The sequence below is a fragment of the Ornithodoros turicata genome, unplaced genomic scaffold (genome assembly GCF_037126465.1).
Source record: "Ornithodoros turicata isolate Travis unplaced genomic scaffold, ASM3712646v1 Chromosome34, whole genome shotgun sequence".
Lineage (NCBI taxonomy): Eukaryota > Metazoa > Arthropoda > Arachnida > Ixodida > Argasidae > Ornithodoros > Ornithodoros turicata.
Genome location: NW_026999361.1, coordinates 824,333 through 842,319, shown reverse-complemented (window position 1 = coordinate 842,319; position 17,987 = coordinate 824,333). Strand labels below are relative to the sequence as shown.

Sequence of the window (17,987 nt, the reverse complement as noted above, 5' to 3'; positions counted from 1 at the left end):
TTTATATTCATAACAGTGCTGTAATCGCTGCATGTAGATTGTGGAGCAACCAGATGATGCATTGCAAGTGCTGGGAGTGCTGAAGAACAGAATGCTTTTACATCTTTGTAAGAGGTATATCTATTCAGGGCGATTATAAACAAGCATATATACTGTACAGCATTCTGCTGTGACAGCTGTGACATTGCTGTAACAGCATTCTTCAAAACATTTCCTTTCCTACGGTCCCATGACCTCAAACGGCGGAAATCGCACTGAGGAAAGGGTGGTTGTGTAGTGTCTTACGGACACACTCAAGGTTAATTAATGGTGCCTTTTGTGAAACTTGCCGAAAGAGCCCGAGTGACGCCGCTGTCCAATATGTTCTTCGGTTCCACATGCTGCGACCATGGAAAGGTGCTAATCGGCTTAACTCCCGCATGACACATTGCGCAAAGTTTCGCATCATCCTCAACTACAGAAATGTAAGCCGTGCCCTTATACAGAATGGGTGAAGACATCTGCATTACTGCACAGTGTCGACCTTGCATCACAGCTACCTCAGTGGACTCTTCGTTGTAGAGCGCTGACCGTGTGTAATGCGCTGACTAGCGTCTACACCAGAAAAAACGTGCTTCGGACAAACGACTTTCTCTTTGCTTCGGAAATTGACGTAGCTGCCATAAAGAACGTGGTTCCAGCGGACCAAGGCATAACAGAAATGGCCGGTCTGTGCAGAAGCTGCTTCAAGTACTTCACAGCAAAGGTGGCTGAATCACATCAAGCAGCAATGTCGCCCACATTTGAAGGAACTCACAGGGTGAGCCGTTTGTGCACCACCCTGACGTGGTCGAAAAAATCAATAAGTACATATTTCTGAAGTCATTAACGTCACACCGCTTAAGCCAAGAAGTCGGTGGAGGCACATGCACAGCGGAAACACTCCGAAATACGCAAAAAAAAAAAGGGCAGAAAGGCAGACCGTAAACTGGAGGCCGCTTTCGGTGTTGCCTTGCCAGGAATATCCAGGACTAACTGGCAAGATTGCAGCGAGTTACCATGTAACGTGAGAGGAGCCTATCAAGAAAATCTGGCAAGAACCTGCCATCAAAAGTAACATGAAGGAAAGTGGCTCCTACAACAGCCTACAGCAGTTCACGACACTACCACACTCATCGACACGGAATGCTCTGCACTACCTTACTTTCTTACCCTCGTTACCTTGTCTTCTTCGCTGTCAAGTTGTTTTTATTCTGTGTACTGTAAATATGCTTCGATATGATCACCGTGGACAAATATACCTCTTATAAATACGCAAAAGCATTCTACCTAGTGTCACCCCGCAAAAAGTGCGGGCTCCACAGTCTACATTCAGCGATTACAGCACTGTTATTAACGCAAACGCTCAGAACGGTTTTAAAGGATAGCAATTACTTTACATGTGAAGGCAGAACTTGCAAATCCCTTTGGGAAATTGGATTTTGCTCGACGCGGGAGACGGTGCCACCACTTGAATGCGCTCCACGCACAGGGCCGGCAGAAAATTCACAGTGCGCCTACCGATCAAGTCCGAATTTTGATTTTGCTTCTGTGCATCGTCTAAGGAATTACCTACAACACATTAAATTTTAAAGTTTTTGGTGGGTTTTTTTAGATAAAGGCTTCCGAAATTCGTCATTTGTCGCTGGTATGATGCTACTTAAAGATGTGTCGCTTAGGTTCCTGACAGAGTAGGGCAACAAATTATATAATATTCGATAGCCCCGTGAATCATAAATTAAACGGCACAGAGCTCAATCTTATCCGTTTTCTACATGGTCCGCAAGGTTGCAGTGAATACGGTGCTTTTCGGCGCTTTGAGTCAACTTTGATATATATATATATATTTTTTTTTTTTGCAGAAAAACGAAAACAGACACAGCGCTGCCAACGCAGGAGCCTATTCTGGCCTGAGTTGTCTAAAGCCAGGTAAAGAAATTACTACAATGCGAGAAGAAATAGCCTTGTAGGGAACGCTCTAGCCTGCACATCGTATAGACATCGTATTCTGAGAGGCAGTTTTTTCCTCGTCTCCCATTTCGCGAACCGCGCAGCGCAGAGAATCCGGAAAACATTTATTTCTTCTAACTCGCCCGTGGCTTCGACATATATTGATTCCCGTTCATTCGAGACATCAAGTGCAGCGGATTGTTCGGTTTGAGACGGAACTAGCCTGCGACAGGCGTCGTCCTTGCACTACGCCTTCGGATGGCATGACGAATGCGAGCCAGACTTGCGCACAGCCCTCGCCGCCGCCAATGAGGCAGTGCAGAAGTTACGTGCTTCCGGCTCCCAATAGGAATCGACGCAACCCTGAGCTCTGTGCGTTTGCTCTACGTCCGCGGTTTGCTCAAGAGTTGGTTCGCGGGCTTGTATCTCGCCAGGTAGCAAGGGACGCCGGTAGGAGGGCCAGAGGTAGGGATGGCTATGTTTTTAGCGGAAGACAAAGGAAAAGAAAAAAATACGAAAGCGTGACCGCTCTCTTTAAAGCGCTGTGTGCGGGTCCCTATGCTGTCACACAGCACACGACATTACAGTACACGTGTTGCCACGTAACAGTGCACGAAGAGACTATGACTATGCTGCGTAGGGGTAATACTACTGTACGTAGGTACATCAATACTGTACTACACGCATACGCCTAAGTGATGGAAATGCGAGAATACCGGCGACGTGTACGCTAGCGCCATGAGCACAGTGATGCTCATCACGATCATGATAATGGAGACGCTGTGAGACAAAAATGAGAGAGTGTGCGTGATATTAGAGCGCATGTTTGTGGAAAAGAAGACGGCATAGAATAGAAATAGGGTTCCCGGTCCTGGGTATTTAGTGAAAAGCACCAATAGACGTACGCCAGTATTTTTTTTTTCAAGTTTTGTGGAAATAATTATTCACCGAATGTCGTCGGAACTGTTGTTCTTGAAAGAACATCATATATTTCGTCTCCAGCTTCTCATGGGGTCTTAATGTTGCCGATAGTCGGAATCCGGGCCAGTTACAAGTAGATCGGCATAAAGTGTGTTCGGTCAGGAAGTGCCCCATCTAGAGCCTAGAGGCCGTGGAGTGTACCAGTGCGAACTATTCGTCTATTCCACAAACACTGAAAACTAGGACACGGACAGACTGAAAGATTTGCTTTCCACAAGGAAGCTCCGATGCTAATTCCTTACAGTGAAAAGAGTGTAACATGTGCCTCACAAACTTATCAACCCCTGATTTCAACACTTGGCATTGTAATCAAAAAAGAAAGAAACAAAAATACAAAGACATCAAGTGTTGGTTCACTGTATCCATGGGGAACTCCCGTCACGTTCCTCGCCGGTTTCCACCGGGTGTCTTCACGTTTCAAAATATTACCACCGGAAGAAAGCGATTCCTGGTGAGCGAAATAGCCACCGATTTCTCCTACCGCATCAGTAACCCTAAGACAACCAGGAACGCTAAATATCAACCAACATACGAGCTTTCGCCTAAATTTTGGATGAAGATACGTGCTCTCTTTAGACGAGACCAACATCACCGTACAATATAATTTGCCGTAGCATTCTAGATGCCATAATATTCCGTTCTGTTTACAAGTCCATAAGTCTAAGCAAAAATGCTACAATACCCCCTGACATCCACAACACGGGGACCTTTGTACTCGACGTCCGCGGGCGACCCCCGAATCTGTCACTGTGGATCGTCTCAAACCCGCATTCTTCGAGCACGCACCCACATCACTTCTCTCCGACGACACCCCGTTTTCCCGTCGGTAGCCCTCTTCTTCTTCTTCTTCTTATGGGTTAAGTGAGGTTAGCCAAAGTCAATGGCTTCCATCGGCTGCGCCCCTTGCCAAGACAGTTTCTTGGGCGCCTGCACTCGTTTCTACCCTCCTTCGTTCCTCCGGAGCTCTGAAGCGGGGGAGCAGATGTGGCGCCCCCGACAGATGACGACAATGCTGGCCGGCTACTCTCGCGCACCAATAACGACACGAGAATAAAATCATTCTTCTGTCAATCTTCTACCCCGCTGGTTGTCTCTTTTCTTCCGGCTCGGAGACCCACATGCTCATGGGACCCGTCATAGGGTCACAGTCGTCTCGCGACGTTACGTCATGAATTATCATTATTTTAGATATGCTAGAAACCTTAGACACAAAACACTACATTAGATAGCTTACCTTATCATAAATATAGGTGAACTTCGCTCTACCATAAGTGTTGTTGCATATTGTGTCCAGCGTTGTTATGAATCCGGGTAGTTCTTCAGATCTCTTCACCTCCTTGTATGTGTTGTTCTTGAACAAACATGTCCGTAAAGAATGCCTGCATAGGTGAGAAAACGAGATGTGTGTGAACGGGAAGACGCATTTTTTGGTGTTTGAGACTTCTCAAGGCCCTGCTCAGTTCAGCGATCACTGTATGCGGAACGACCATGCAAAATATTTCCGCTGCACTCTGTTTTACTGAAATCCCTAGTGATGTGATAGTTGGAACACACTTCAAACGTTTCAGAATTGGTGTGAGAAGACAGAAAACAAAAATCAACGGGCCATTGTGACATCCGATAAGACAGCGCTATATGCGCCCTCTCTAGACATCACAGTGCGAACAAAACGAGCCGCTGCAAGTATCTGAAAAACGTAATCTGAGAGGCGCAATAACAGCACTTTTAGAGGAGAATCGGAGTGCGAAGAAAACAGTTCAATCTTTGACCGCGTTCAAATGTGTCACCATTGTATTATGTTTTTATGAAATAAATACTGCCCTAGCGACCATATTGCGTTCACGGCAGACGTTTGATTTCCCCGTCGAGCGAAGCTCTCTGCTTTTCTGCGGAGGCCACGTGACAAGCAAGGGAACGCGCTCCGCGACGAAGCACCTGCTTCCACTCAGAGGGATCGCGGAGTGACGTCAGCCGGGATTGTCTGCTTTGAATGCTGTTAAAGTGATAAAATAGTGCGCTCGCACGGGGAATCGGTAACGGAATCGGTAATGCGCGTCATGGCGCCATCACGCCGGACGTTCAAACCGGGACAACAGGCGCGCATGCGGCTCGCTTGGGGACGCGGTCCGAGCGCACTGTTTTATCACCTTAACAGCAGCAAAGCAGACATGTGAAGTTTCGATGACTCGTACAAAGTAATAAACTCTTGGAAATGACAAAGGAAGAATAAATAAATAAATGGAAATTACCGTGCCGTCGTTGTTAGCATTCCCTACGTAGTGTCTAACACGACGAGAGTGAGGCTTTTTGGCGTCTCTTATAAAAATACGACGCACCGCAGATGATTATCCTTGCGATAAATCTTTGATTCCGGTGCCGGAAGGATATATCCAGAAAGGTATCGTGTGCGTGTGTGAAGTGAGCCCAAGGCGTGTTGATGAGCGGGCATTGCTCTCTTGTGTACTGCAGCTTGCAGTCAATGATGTAAGAATGGCTGTGTTATTTTATTTTAAGTGAGTAATTAGCGACTCCCCTATTTAGTCGTATGCTTATGAACACATGTCAACAGGTTTGGTTTAGAAATGATAAGAGCTACAGCGTGTAGCGGATGATGTTCTCATTTACCCGTTCCACTCTATAGTATTCTTGTAAAATACGAGTATAGGGATGCAAGGAAATAAAAGTAAAAAGAAATGAATCCCCTTCTGTATGATAATTGCTGCGCAAAGGCACGGCACCGTTTTTTTCTTGGATGTGTAGCGAACATGCATTCCCTTTCGTTTTTCATTTCATTCCTTTCATTTTTGGTTCGCGAAGGGTGACTGGAGATATCGTATTACATCCGTAACGAAGGCCTATTGTTTCGCGTTGGCATATATGTCTGTGTACCGCCTTTTGACGATGGAAGCATAATTATTGACCTGAGGAATAATATGGATTTATGCGGTTGTGAATAGATTTTGTGTTTGCGCTCATTGTGGCTACAAAAATGTAAGAGTGTCTTTTGTTAAGCTGGCACCCCACTTGACAAGTAAGTTCTTTGTGTTCGTCTTTTCATGTGACGCGAGTGATAGATTTGTATACTATTCCTTAAAATATTGGTTTAAAAAAGAAGGGTTATCGCGTTTGCATTGCAATCTGTAGGATGGGACGACCGTTTTTAATCGAATTAAATAAAGTCCATGATAATGGCAGGCTATTTTATGAGCTCTGGACGCGGATCCACTTGCGCTACATTTGATATACCTTCCTGAAGCGGTGTGCTTTGTTCATATCGTGTGGTTCACCTCTTTAGCTCCAGTTCAATCAGTACAGTGAATAGGAGTGTTTGTTTGTCCGTCGTGTTTTGTATGCGCTGTCGTATGTGTGGACTTGCTCTATAATGCCTTTCTTATTGCAATTTTAACCCGTAAAAATTCAGCGTATATCGTATTATGGTGTCAGAATAGACGTGGTGATTTTTTCTGCTCGCTTAAGGGAATTCGTGTACCCTTGTTCTGTGCTCTATTTATGGAGCATTGTGCAATAATTTTCTGATAGCAGAAATGGGTGTCTTCTTTCTCAGTTTATTAGCGTATGCTTCTGTCTTTGAAATCATAGCTATTCGAGCAAAAGCGCGTGGAATTTTTCGCTGCTCTTTACTCCTTTCACTGCTTTTACACAGAAGAAATTCGATTGGTCCAGCTGATTAGTGGTCTATCAGTAGAGGTGGGTTTGTTTGTTTGTTTGATAGATGTTGTTGCTTGTGTATTCACATTGCTCGATATGTTGATCAAGTAAGCCGTTTGAAGGTATGGGTGTTTGAGCAGAAATGCTGGTATCCGAGCTGAGTGCTGAAATTTCTAGCATGGACCCTGAGTTTAAATTAATTATTTTGGATGTGAGTCTGCTCCACTGCAAGACAGGACGCGGTAGCCTGAAACGGGAAGTCAGAAGAACTTTGAGCGCTTGATTGATAGTAAGTAATAGCGCAATTATAGAAGAGTTTCCATAATGAGTAGAATTTTAAGGCTCTTAAAATTATAGTTGAGCTTATTAAGAGTAGTATTGGCTTTGTGTGAGAGTTTTTCTAAACTGCAACGCAAGAGTGAAAATCATTAATATAGTAGGAATGCAATGACACCATATATATGTTCCCGTAACGTCGTACGCCAACGGAACTTTGCCCTGAGGCTTTCGCCCTTTTTGCTCGCAGTCTTGCAGGTGTAGCCTCAGACAAGGAGCGTATAATCATAGAAAAGGTTGTGCGCCATGCATTACATAAGCCTGGTGATGATGTTGAGTGTTCCAGTGTCTTAATTTTGATTTTAGAGAGCTGTCGTAGTTTACTCCTGTTGTGATTCTAATGATTGAAAGTACCAAGGGTGTGTTCCGATAAGCCTTTGTGATGAAAATGCTTAATCGCTATGATCAGATGTTATACATTCTTGCCAAGATGGCGCCCTCGAGGAATGCTGTGTGAGCTGCTCCCCACTATCTACGGAAAACAACAATATCTCGATTGTTCTTTTCACTTAAATGTATCCTGTTGTTCCTTAAATGTATCAGTATCACGAAAGAAGAGTAATTTTTTTTTTCATAGAACCTGGTACCTCGACCTACAAATACTCAGGGTGTGTAATGGGCGTGCGTCGCCTGTCTGAATCTTCGTCTACGAAGGAGCCGTGCAACAAGCAGGTAACTCCTGTCTGCACCCCCCGAAATGGCATCTGGATCGTCGACCAACCCAGCTGAATTGTGCTCAATGCTTCTGTCCCTATCGGAAAAGGTGGACTGGCTTACGACAGAAGTTCAACGACTTACACGTGTCAACGGCGAGCTCCAAGGTGAAGTTTCCGTTTTTAAGCGTTTGCTTCAAAATGGTCAGCTACATCTTCCTTGCTTATTGGAGTATTGCTCTGTATCTGGTGAAACATATTCTCACATCATACTTGCTGCCCTTCAATGTCTCGACCCCAATACCGACACCAATGCTTCAGATTTTTTACCTAAGGACGTCAGTACTAGTGGAGCAAAGGTGAACGACTACGAATAAAATGGTGACGGTTGGACAATATATGGTAGAAAACATGGAGGAAGGAAACACAGGAGCGGCCCTTCCAAGTTTTTGCCATGGGGCCGGGCGTGCCAGCCTCGCATTGCACTCTGGGATGTTCTGTCTATCATGTGACCGCTCACCTGACCCCAGGAGCATGCGCAGGCCAGCTGCCTAAGCAGATGACGGGAGGCGTTCGTGATTGCAGCTCAGACGCTCAGGTATGTGCCTTGTGATGAGCGCTGCGCGTCCAGTTTTATTTGTGTGTGTTCGGAGGTTTACTCTTGATTTACCCTTCTATTACAAGACCGGTGACGGTCTGCAGGACAAGCACGCTGGACTAGAAACATCATTGGTGGCAGCGACGTTTGTGTGACGAAGTCGCCACGTTCTTTGTTTGTTGCTGAAGCGGTAAAGCATGCCAGTGATCAAACTTGTATAACAAAAGGAAATCGGATGAATCTGCAGCTGCAGCACAGCGCCAGCTTGCAAACGAATGATTCAAGATGACTTTCTCACAGACAGCGGTACGAAACAACCGATCAAGTATGTACTTACGAATGACAGCCGCAACCGCGGTAAGAACACGTTAGCAAAATGTTGTTTCCGCAATGATGCTCACATTTTAAGAGTAAATGACTTTGGAAAAGCATAAAAGCAAGGAAAGCACCGCGAGCAACAAAGCGTCGCTAAACCGAAACTTTACAGAGGATCACGTGGTGGACAGGAAGTAATGGCGGTTTTGACAGAGGCGATCGCCAGGGGGGTCCCACGGAAATCTGTTGGAAACGACCGCCCCTCTGTTTCCTTCCTCCATGGTAGAAAAAAACGTGATCAGAGAAAAAGAAATATTTCCAACGACAACGCCATCTTGGCATAACGCCCTCCTCGAGCTAAGCCTGCGACAGGTTCCAACAAGGATAGAAAGCTTGTTGCTGTACGCCGTCCTCCCGCACGAAGATCACTATGCACTTCTCGACTAAGCTCTGGAACTACTACTGAAGACGTCCTGAGTGTGATATCGACAGTCATAACCGGTACCCAGTAAACCACCGACGTCCCATGGACGTCCTGAAAAGATCCCGAAGTCCTGATCCGCGAAAAATGTCCCAATGATGTAAATAAGACGTCATTCGGAACGTCCTAGCGTTGTCTAGCCAGGATGTATTTTAATGATATCGCTGGGACTTCGAAATGGCGTCCCGATCGGATGTTGATTTAGAAGTAGTATACAAACATACTTTCGATGCTCATTATATTTTTGTATCCTTATGATAACGTTCAACAGCGTGCAGCAAGAAACTAAAACAGTGACACTAATTTTTATCCGTGTTACCGAAGTGGCGACACACAAAAATTATTCATCTGAATTTACTAAGAAACTCCCGACATGGTCCGAGCTTAGCAGATGTACCACAGTATCTAGCTTCTGTTTCCTTTTACTGTAGTGCTAATAAAGGTAGTTGGGAAGGCCGAGAAGACCTCGATATCTCTTGCAATATCTCCATGTAGAACAGAACACACACAACTACATCTCCAGATATGCTTCCCTGCCGGAACGAGAAGACATAACATCATTGAATTGTCGCCACAATTCCAACGAGATCCAAAGACAAATCAGACAGTCAATTCGTTCATTATGTAGCCGTCAGGTATAAGTTCCTCACTGACAGAATCAGGGTTTTTGAAGAGAAGCTATACCTTCGCGACATCATGTTCCATTATGTTGTGTGGCGAAGACCGTACCCACGGAATAAAGAAGTAATTCAATGAATTGGCTTAATGGATATAAATGCTAAACGCTGATTTCCACTTGATTTAATGTAATCCAACATGTTTTGTACACACTGCACCAGTTCAAAGAATGCGAAACCAATTGAAGGAATTGGCCTAGAGTATCAATAAAACAACAACTTTATTTCTAAGGTTAATAATGAGGAGTTTCGTCGCTAGTGTGGATACCCGAGCCCACTGGCATAAAATGCGATGAAATGTGCCCCTTCACCATAAGGATCGAAGTCCTGACGTGTCTAAAAAGACCAAAAAAGCTCTCATCACAGAGTGTTGATGGGCTGGATTTCACCAGGGGCCAAGCAATTTTCATAGAGATAGAAAGGGTGAAATTCCAACTGACTAAGGATCTGAGAGAGTGCGGTTCGGGAAGGTTGGTAGCATGGACAAATAAGAAGAATGTGCCCAGGTCCCCTACGGCACCGTAGTGACATCATCGGTCAGAATAGATCAGATATGCATAGAGATTCCAACTGAGCACTGCACATGCCACTTGAGGTGGCGGTTGATACCGCGGCGTCTTTTAGCCATCCAGTGATGGTTTAACCCCATCAGAGTGACATCGCGGTGTTTCGCGATGGGTTCCCGTGTCTAATATCTTGGCCTGCAGCGGAGATATCGGGATGCTGTTTCTTGTGACGAATTTCCCTTCCATCCCCCTACGCGTGCACCTTGCGGCTTGTGAGAAATCCTGGCGGTTGTCCAGATGTTTGAAAATTCTAGGCAACCGTCGGTGCTTCTGACACCTTTAAAGTCTTGTAAATCCCGCCCGGACTGTTGGATCGAGACCCAAATTCAGGTCCGAACGGGCCTGGATTAGCTGTGTGATCGCGCAAATCACACAGGAACTGATCTGTAGTGGTTTCGAACTCGTAGGCGGAGACGCGTTAGTAAAATTCGTTTTTCCGAACTTCAGTGCCCTTGTTGGAAAGAAGTTCGCCTCGGACAGGGTTCATACTTGGAGAACCCACTGTTCTCCACGCGGAGCACGTGATAAAATTCACCGCGTCTCTCTAAATTTAGCAGTTCTCGAGTTAGAGGATTCCGCGTTCACACTCCTCCCAATACATGGGACCAGCGGCTTTCCCGCCCCCCCCCCCAAAAAAAAAGCCTTCCCGTTGCTGCCACATGGTCATGTTTGCCTTCGTTATGAAGGTCTCAATGTGCTCTTTCCAACAGCGTTTGTCCCGCAGGCGCGCGATGTTCCGTTCTCCCGATATCGGCTTAAGAGCATGACGAGCTGCGAGGCTGGCTAGAGCCACCCTGAAACGCTTCCCACTTTTCGGTGTCGAAAGTCGATTACCCGATGTCCGATTTAGTCGAAATTTTGTGTGCGCGTGCTCTGTTCCCTGCTCTACAACTTTCCAATTGAGACCAGCCGTCGATTTCCAGTGGTTAAGACGTCATTCTCGAAATTCCTGACACCGACCACCGTTCACCGATTTTTGTCCCTGTCTTCAGGCTTGAAGCCCACGGCGGATCCGACTTCCTTTTAATGGGCACACGCACTCGACATGGGAAACGCGTAGAAACTTGGCGCATATTTCTATCCCTCTCGGTTCTCGAGTTAGAACACCGTGGCAACGGCGGTTCTCTGATACATGGGCCTGGGGCATTTTTTTTCGATATCGGGTTCTTGCTGGCGTAGGAAGGTGATTGAGATGTTTTTTTGAAGAGGAAGACGTCCTCTTTCCGATAGCGTTGGTCTCGTCTTCGCGCGACTTTCCGTTCCCTTGCTACATTCCGAGGAGCGCCTGGGCGCTGGGGCATGGCCTGACCGGCAGGTGGCCTTCCTGCCGTTTCTGCGCTGCGGGCGGCGTGGCCGCGTGGCGTCCATTTCGCTTGCAAGCTTCGTTGCGTTCGCACGCCTTTTTCTGGCTCCCGTTGTCTCGCGTTCCGTCGTTGCTCTGGTGCCCTGGACTGCTGTGAATGTGTTTTTATGCCCTACTAGTGTTGCCTGGGGGTGCTTTTATGTGTGCACCCTGGAAGATAGGTCCAGAAGCCTTGCGATTTCTTGGATTAAAGGTTAGTTCTATGTTTGTACGATTCGTGCAACTTTTGTTTGGTATCATTCCTAGCGTGTGGGTTCTATTACTTTATGCTAGCAGTGTGATTATTACCATTTTGATTCCTATTACCCTATGCTTTATCTTTCAGCTAAGTGTACTCGTGACCCTACCAGCACTTTTCAAGGTGAAGATGCAACATCGTCAGTGGCCCGTTACTAATGTCTAATCTATGAATTTCAGATACTTTCGACGTATTCATTGCGGTGAACAACGCGGTTGGGACAGCACACTCACGACGTGGGAAGATCACAGAAATGTTGAAAGACATCAGGTAAGTTACGCTAAAGTGCGTTTTAGAGCTCTTCAGTGACTTGTGTTTACTGCGAAACAGATTGGGCATACGCTTCACCCGTGCAACTTCGTTATGTGCTCCGCGGCAGCACAAGCGTTTACGGCTGTGCCACTGTATGTAAAAAATGCTGAGTGATTTTAATAAAGAATTTGCAGGGAAGTACAATGTGTCGCACCTTGTTGACTCTTTTACAGATGTGTGGAAACGTCGTAGCGGATGAATGTGAATTATGGATCTCCAAGTGACGTCGCCCGCGTCATTTTCAAGATTTTACCCGTTTTGAAGGTACGTAGTGAATGTGCGAGGCATTCACGTTCCTACTACGTGGTTATCCATGCGTTTCCCGTCTTCGCAGGCAATAGGGCTGTTGATAGGGAGAATGCTAGGCTACTGCAGACTGCAACCATAGGCGCTGTGTCTAAAGGTATGCGTATACGTCGATGCGTACTTCACAGTGACAGCTGTAGCAGTGTTTTTGAAATTACATTTCTTGCAGGTTAAGCTCACATGACGCGGCAGGGAAGGGAGTCCGTGGCGAAAAGTGAATATAGCCGAAGTTGGATAGCGTTAATGTTTTGCGCGCGAAAGGCAAGCTGGACACATCGCAAATCTCCAGTTGCACGAAACACAGTGCAGCATGGTCGTCGGTTATGCCAGTGCTTCAACATATGTTTCAGCGTCGCACTTCGGACATTACGGGCATATACCTTTAAGTTTTTCCCCTTGTTGACCGATGCTGTGTGTGTTCATGGACATCATGTTTTCAAAGACATGTAAGTTCTCAATAATAATGCGAAAAAAAATGCTGGTCATGTTACGCTGTGATATAATACCTGGTGAGGTAATATGTACGATGCTATGACGCTCAGTTTCATACGAAATAAGGTGTTTGATCTAATGTTGCTTGTTTGTGCCACTGATACGCACTGCTGTGCGGTGTTGATGTAATGTTCAGAGAACTCCAGTAAGCCTGGCTAAGGCACGGGAAAAAGGTCCACTAGAGGTCCGTAAAAGGTCGTCATTGACGTACTATGGACTTCCTTGGGACGTGCGCGGATGTTATTTTGGCAGTTCTGAGTACGTCCCAAGTATGTCAAAATTATGTTTCAGGATGTCCTCAGGATGTCTTCATCGTCCTGAGGGTAACATCATGTAGACGTCCTTGGGACATCGGTGGTTTACTGGGTAGCTCAATCTGCTGCACTAAACTCCGGTCGAAGAACGATACGTACTCATCGTACGTACTCATCATACGTACTCATATGGTTCCTATATCAGTTTGTACGGTTCCCGTACAGATTTGTATGGGTCCTAATTAATGCACACCAACGGCGTGGCCGAGTGGGTTAAGGCGTCCGCTCGTTGGTGGTAGCCAAGGTCGTCCTGAAGACTGGGAGGCTGGGTTCGAATTCTACCGTCGGCTGTGTTGTCTGAGGTTTTCCCTGGGTTTTCCGAACGAATGTCGGCACAGTTCCCCCTGAAGTCGGCCCAGGACGCGTATAACCCCCTGTCCCCCACTCCTTCCTGCTGCCCTTTCTCCATCGGTCCACGTCTGTACGCCAAAAAAAATATTAATACATATGGGCCCCGTAGGAAGTCATATGTAGGCAGTATGGCGTTCTTATGGGTAGCGTACGGAGTCATATGGAGTCAATATGATACTTATGTGGGCCTCGTGTGAAGTGATATGGGACCGTATACCACATATCTTGCACCCGTATGAAGTGATATGGCAGCAATATGGGTTCTATACGACTTCGTGTGTGATAGCAATAGTACACATATGGTTCGTATGATGCACATTAGGATAGTATGGCGGACATAAGAATCACATACGACACATAATTCGAAACCTTGATATTGCCAGATAGTTATGACTACAGTTATGCCGAACTCATTTTTGAAATGGACCACTTAATTGCGTCATGCACTTACCTTCCAAAAAGGGTTGTGTAAACGAAATTTGTGTCACCACCCTGGAGGAATGTGCAGATAAATAAATTCACTGCTAGGTTCCTGTGTTAGGGACTGAAAAGTAACGGATGGACGGAAACGATGCAGAAATAAGATACACGCTCCGAACGATATGTGATGTGACGCACATGAAAGGTTAGGTCAGGTTGGACGATATCGCTTTTGCTGAGAATACAATGAGTTATACCCTAACACGCATTTCTACTGCTTTCTAACCTGTTCCCGTACTCAAAGTACTGATTCTATAGGTATTTATCTGGAGTAAACGGATAGCCTGCTCAAGGCTCTTGGGGATCCTAGTGGTTCATGGCAGTAGTGAGTCTCTTTCTACTGACGGTGGTGTCGCTTGATGGAGTTGTGCGTCTAATATAGATGCCAAAAATGGTCCTATCGAGGCGCTGTTTATGGTGACGGATTCCATACTCCTCCCCCTTCACTAGCACGCCCAAGGTTTGTGAGAAATTCTAACGGTAGCCCACAAATGTGGACATTTTTGGCCTCCATCAGCACATACGACACGTTCGGAGCTCTGTCACACACACAGGGTTTGTCGGATTAACGCCGAAATTTGCGTCCAAGTACGTCTCGTATTGTTCCATGATCCGCCAAATCACACCGCGGTCCGGTCTTTAGCGGTTCGGAAGTTGTGGGCGGAGACGCGATCGCGATGCTGTTTTTGCCAACTTTGGGGTCCTTTTTCGGAAGGAAGCTCGCGGCCGACGATATTAATTTTTTGGGAACCTACTCCCATTGTCGTACCAAACGTGATTAAATTGATCGCAGCTCTCTAACCTTAGCGGTTCTCGAGTTACCGGCTTCCGTGTTTGCACTGGGACGGGCGGCCGCATTTTCCTAAAACCGCTCCAGTTGCAGCTACATAGTCGTGTGTAACACAGCTTTGAAGGTATCGACCTGCTCTTTTCAATCGCGTTTGTCATGTAGGCGCGCTACGTTCCGTTCTCCAAGGTAAGATATTGGCCTTACAATTCTTTGACGCCAGCGTGGCTGGGTAACGACGCCCGGAAACTCTTCCCGCTGTTCAGTGCCGTAACCTGTTTACCTGACGTTCGATTTACCCAAAATTTTCTGCGCACATGCTCCGTTCCCTGCACTACAACTTTCCGATTCGGACCACCCGTTCCAGATGTAAGGGCGTCATTCCGACTATTCATGACACCGATCCCGGTTCCGCGACATTTGTCTTTGTCTTTGGGTTCGAACCTCAAGGCGGATCCGAACCTCCTTCTGATGAGCACACGTACTGAACGCAAGCAAGGCGTAGGAACTTGCGACGCCTTTTTATCTGTTTCCGTTCTCGAGTTAGGACCCCCTGGAAACGGCGGCTCCCTTATACATGGGGCCAGGGCATTTTTTTTCTACACCACCAACTGACACAGGAACCTAAGTTCAACAAAATTTGATTTCTTTTAATTTCCGACCACATGACTGCTTAGATGAAGAGATTTTGGAGGCAAGTTGGACAGGACCAAGGGTGGTCAGTGATCAGTCAGATTCAATAGTGTTTGGAAGTACACATACATATGACAATCCCTCATGAGGAAATTCAATGAAAAGCAGGCGCCTCAACCGCTGAAGCCGGAATGACAGCTGCTGTCCTAGTGGGAGCAACAAAAGACTCACTTATGTGTGACGGGAATCTTACTTGGCTATCACTACTGAACACCTTGGTGCAAATAAGACAACACTTGGAAAGAATGCCATGAGGAACATATATGATTCTTCGGATGATCAGAATATCTTCGGAATGAGTCCTGATCACTGTTGCATTCCCCTTTGTTGGCTTCGTGTACCTTGTGCTGTGGTACATGTTCTTACCAAGCGTAAATCGCATGTATTCAAGTGCCGAGGTGTTGTGTACACCACATACAGAAGATATACCATCCAGCTCGTCAGCTAATAAACCATTTGCGGGTTTAGGGCGCCCTAGCAACCACAGTCCATCTACGGAAACAGCACTTTTTATGCGCGTGCTGCCCATCATGGCATCACAAGTACCCTGCACAGGGCTAGACAGCACACCAGCGCCCAGTAGTTCCTGCACTTGCTGCGCCATTACAACACGCTCGATGACCTGGGCAGGCAGACCATTTGCAGCTGTGATAAGCTTTGTCAGCTGTCCATTTCCTGACTCAAACACAAACGCGGAATTTGCCCACAAAGGTCCTTGGTGCTGAACTGCTTTCGGGAGGTGCAACAAGATGTGCATGTTGAACGTTATGGCTGTGTCTCCATAGAGTCCAGCGATCCGCGAGACGAACTTCTGCAGGAGTTTTTCTTGAAAGACAGAAAAGAAAAAAAATGAAATTTTATACTATTGAAATACGTTAAAGAATAAAAGCATGCAAATGAAGATTATCCCAACTCTTGAAAAGCAGCAGTGGATGATTATTTTTACCTGCATGACGGAGCAGTGTTTCAGTGATGTGACACGAGAGCAAAATGTAGACTGCTTCAACCAAGCTCCGAAAGTGGGCCCAATATAAATGTGAAAGGACATCACGAACACACGGCAGGCTGTAGAACAGCAGCCACATGCGCCATTCGCTGGCTTTCCGAAACTTTCTCTCTTTAAGTGACCGAGGCAGGCGTGTGACACAGTCAGGTGGCCTTATGTTTGTAAGGCGGCGATCAATTCGGGACAACGTAGAAGAGCATCCTGAAAGAAACAAGAAGCAAGTGTAAGAGGTATGGGTAGAGCTTACTTTTATCACCAGCTGTCGTTAGCCACGTAACAAAAAAAAAGCAGCAATCTGAGCAGGAATCATCATCTATATGCAAGCTCATGACGTACTGAAAGCACGCACTTAGCTTACTTTGACAAGGATACGACCCCAGGTTACTAGACACACTGATTACCCTGAGTAGCATGTTCCTAAAATTGAGCAGCTCTCCATGTTATGTAATGCAGAAAAGCTCGAGCCATACATAGTCTAGTTACAGGGTGGGATGGGAATTGCAGCTTACCGATATAGTACCGTTTATCTGAATTTCCACTATCCAGCCAGGTCTCAGTTATTTGTCTTGTAACACCGAGGAGCACAGCGTGCATGTAATCCACGCTTAAGCTCCATACGAGGTCGAAATACTCAAGATTCATGACTGGAGAAGGCCCCTTGAGGCCATTGACCACACAGTTGCATTCAAGGGCCAGATGCATGTCAGCAGCAACCGCTTCCGATGTTCGGTCCTCCTCATTGTTGTTGTACGGATAGCGCATGATGCCTGGAAATCAGAATAAATTGCTTATCTTCACATTGCCTATAGGTTGTAATTAATTGAGAAACAGCTCTTTGACCTAATTTAAATACTAATTTAAATATGAAGTTTCTTTGTACTGTATTGCTTATTCTGGAGAAGGCTATATTTTTCTGCAGTAACTGCAATTGGTAAAATTTGTCCAACCTACAGCAGCTGAATAGCTAAAGGTAGACACAACTTTAATCACTTTGCCTTCAAAAGCATTGCTACCATTGCTTCAAGCCCCACCACCACTGTGCCTACAAGAGTAAGACGTGTAAGAGAGTAAGACACAACGGTTACCTCCATCATGATCACCTGATGCAAAGCAGCACGGGCAGCCGAAATATCCATTGAAGAGGACAGAGTTCTGGACAGCAGCTCGTGCGGAGCTGTCCACGCAGCAGCATGTAGCATACACGTTTGATTTTAATGTTTGGTCGTTGTGTGTCCATTCTACTGTCATTTCACTCAGTTCCTGAACAAATTTGGACAAGAAAAGCGGCATGTTAGGGTGATGTGGTCCAAACCACAGTCCTGCAATGACGGGGTTCTTGAGGCGTTGACCTGGTGGAAGTTCATTCAGGGTAAATTGAAGCGGCCAGATTGAGCTTCTTGA

General features: G+C 46.1%; 2 protein-coding genes across 2 annotated transcripts in view; one reads left to right on the top strand and one right to left on the bottom strand.

The window, feature by feature from the left end:
* Positions 1–17,987, bottom strand: part of LOC135373895 (A disintegrin and metalloproteinase with thrombospondin motifs like) — a 132,199-nt gene that overhangs the window by 55,034 nt on the left and 59,178 nt on the right. The window contains exon 6 of the mRNA XM_064606934.1: positions 4,184–4,328. Within this exon, the coding sequence (XP_064463004.1) occupies positions 4,184–4,328 (145 nt within the window). The remainder of the gene's footprint in view (positions 1–4,183; positions 4,329–17,987) is intronic.
* Positions 8,062–13,321, top strand: LOC135373882 (uncharacterized). The gene is made up of 7 exons (XM_064606924.1): positions 8,062–8,205; positions 11,560–11,800; positions 11,933–11,968; positions 12,025–12,115; positions 12,176–12,249; positions 12,331–12,560; positions 12,633–13,321. Exons 1-6 carry the CDS (start codon positions 8,062–8,064, stop codon positions 12,354–12,356), a joined length of 612 nt encoding a protein of 203 aa, XP_064462994.1. The 3' UTR covers positions 12,357–12,560; positions 12,633–13,321.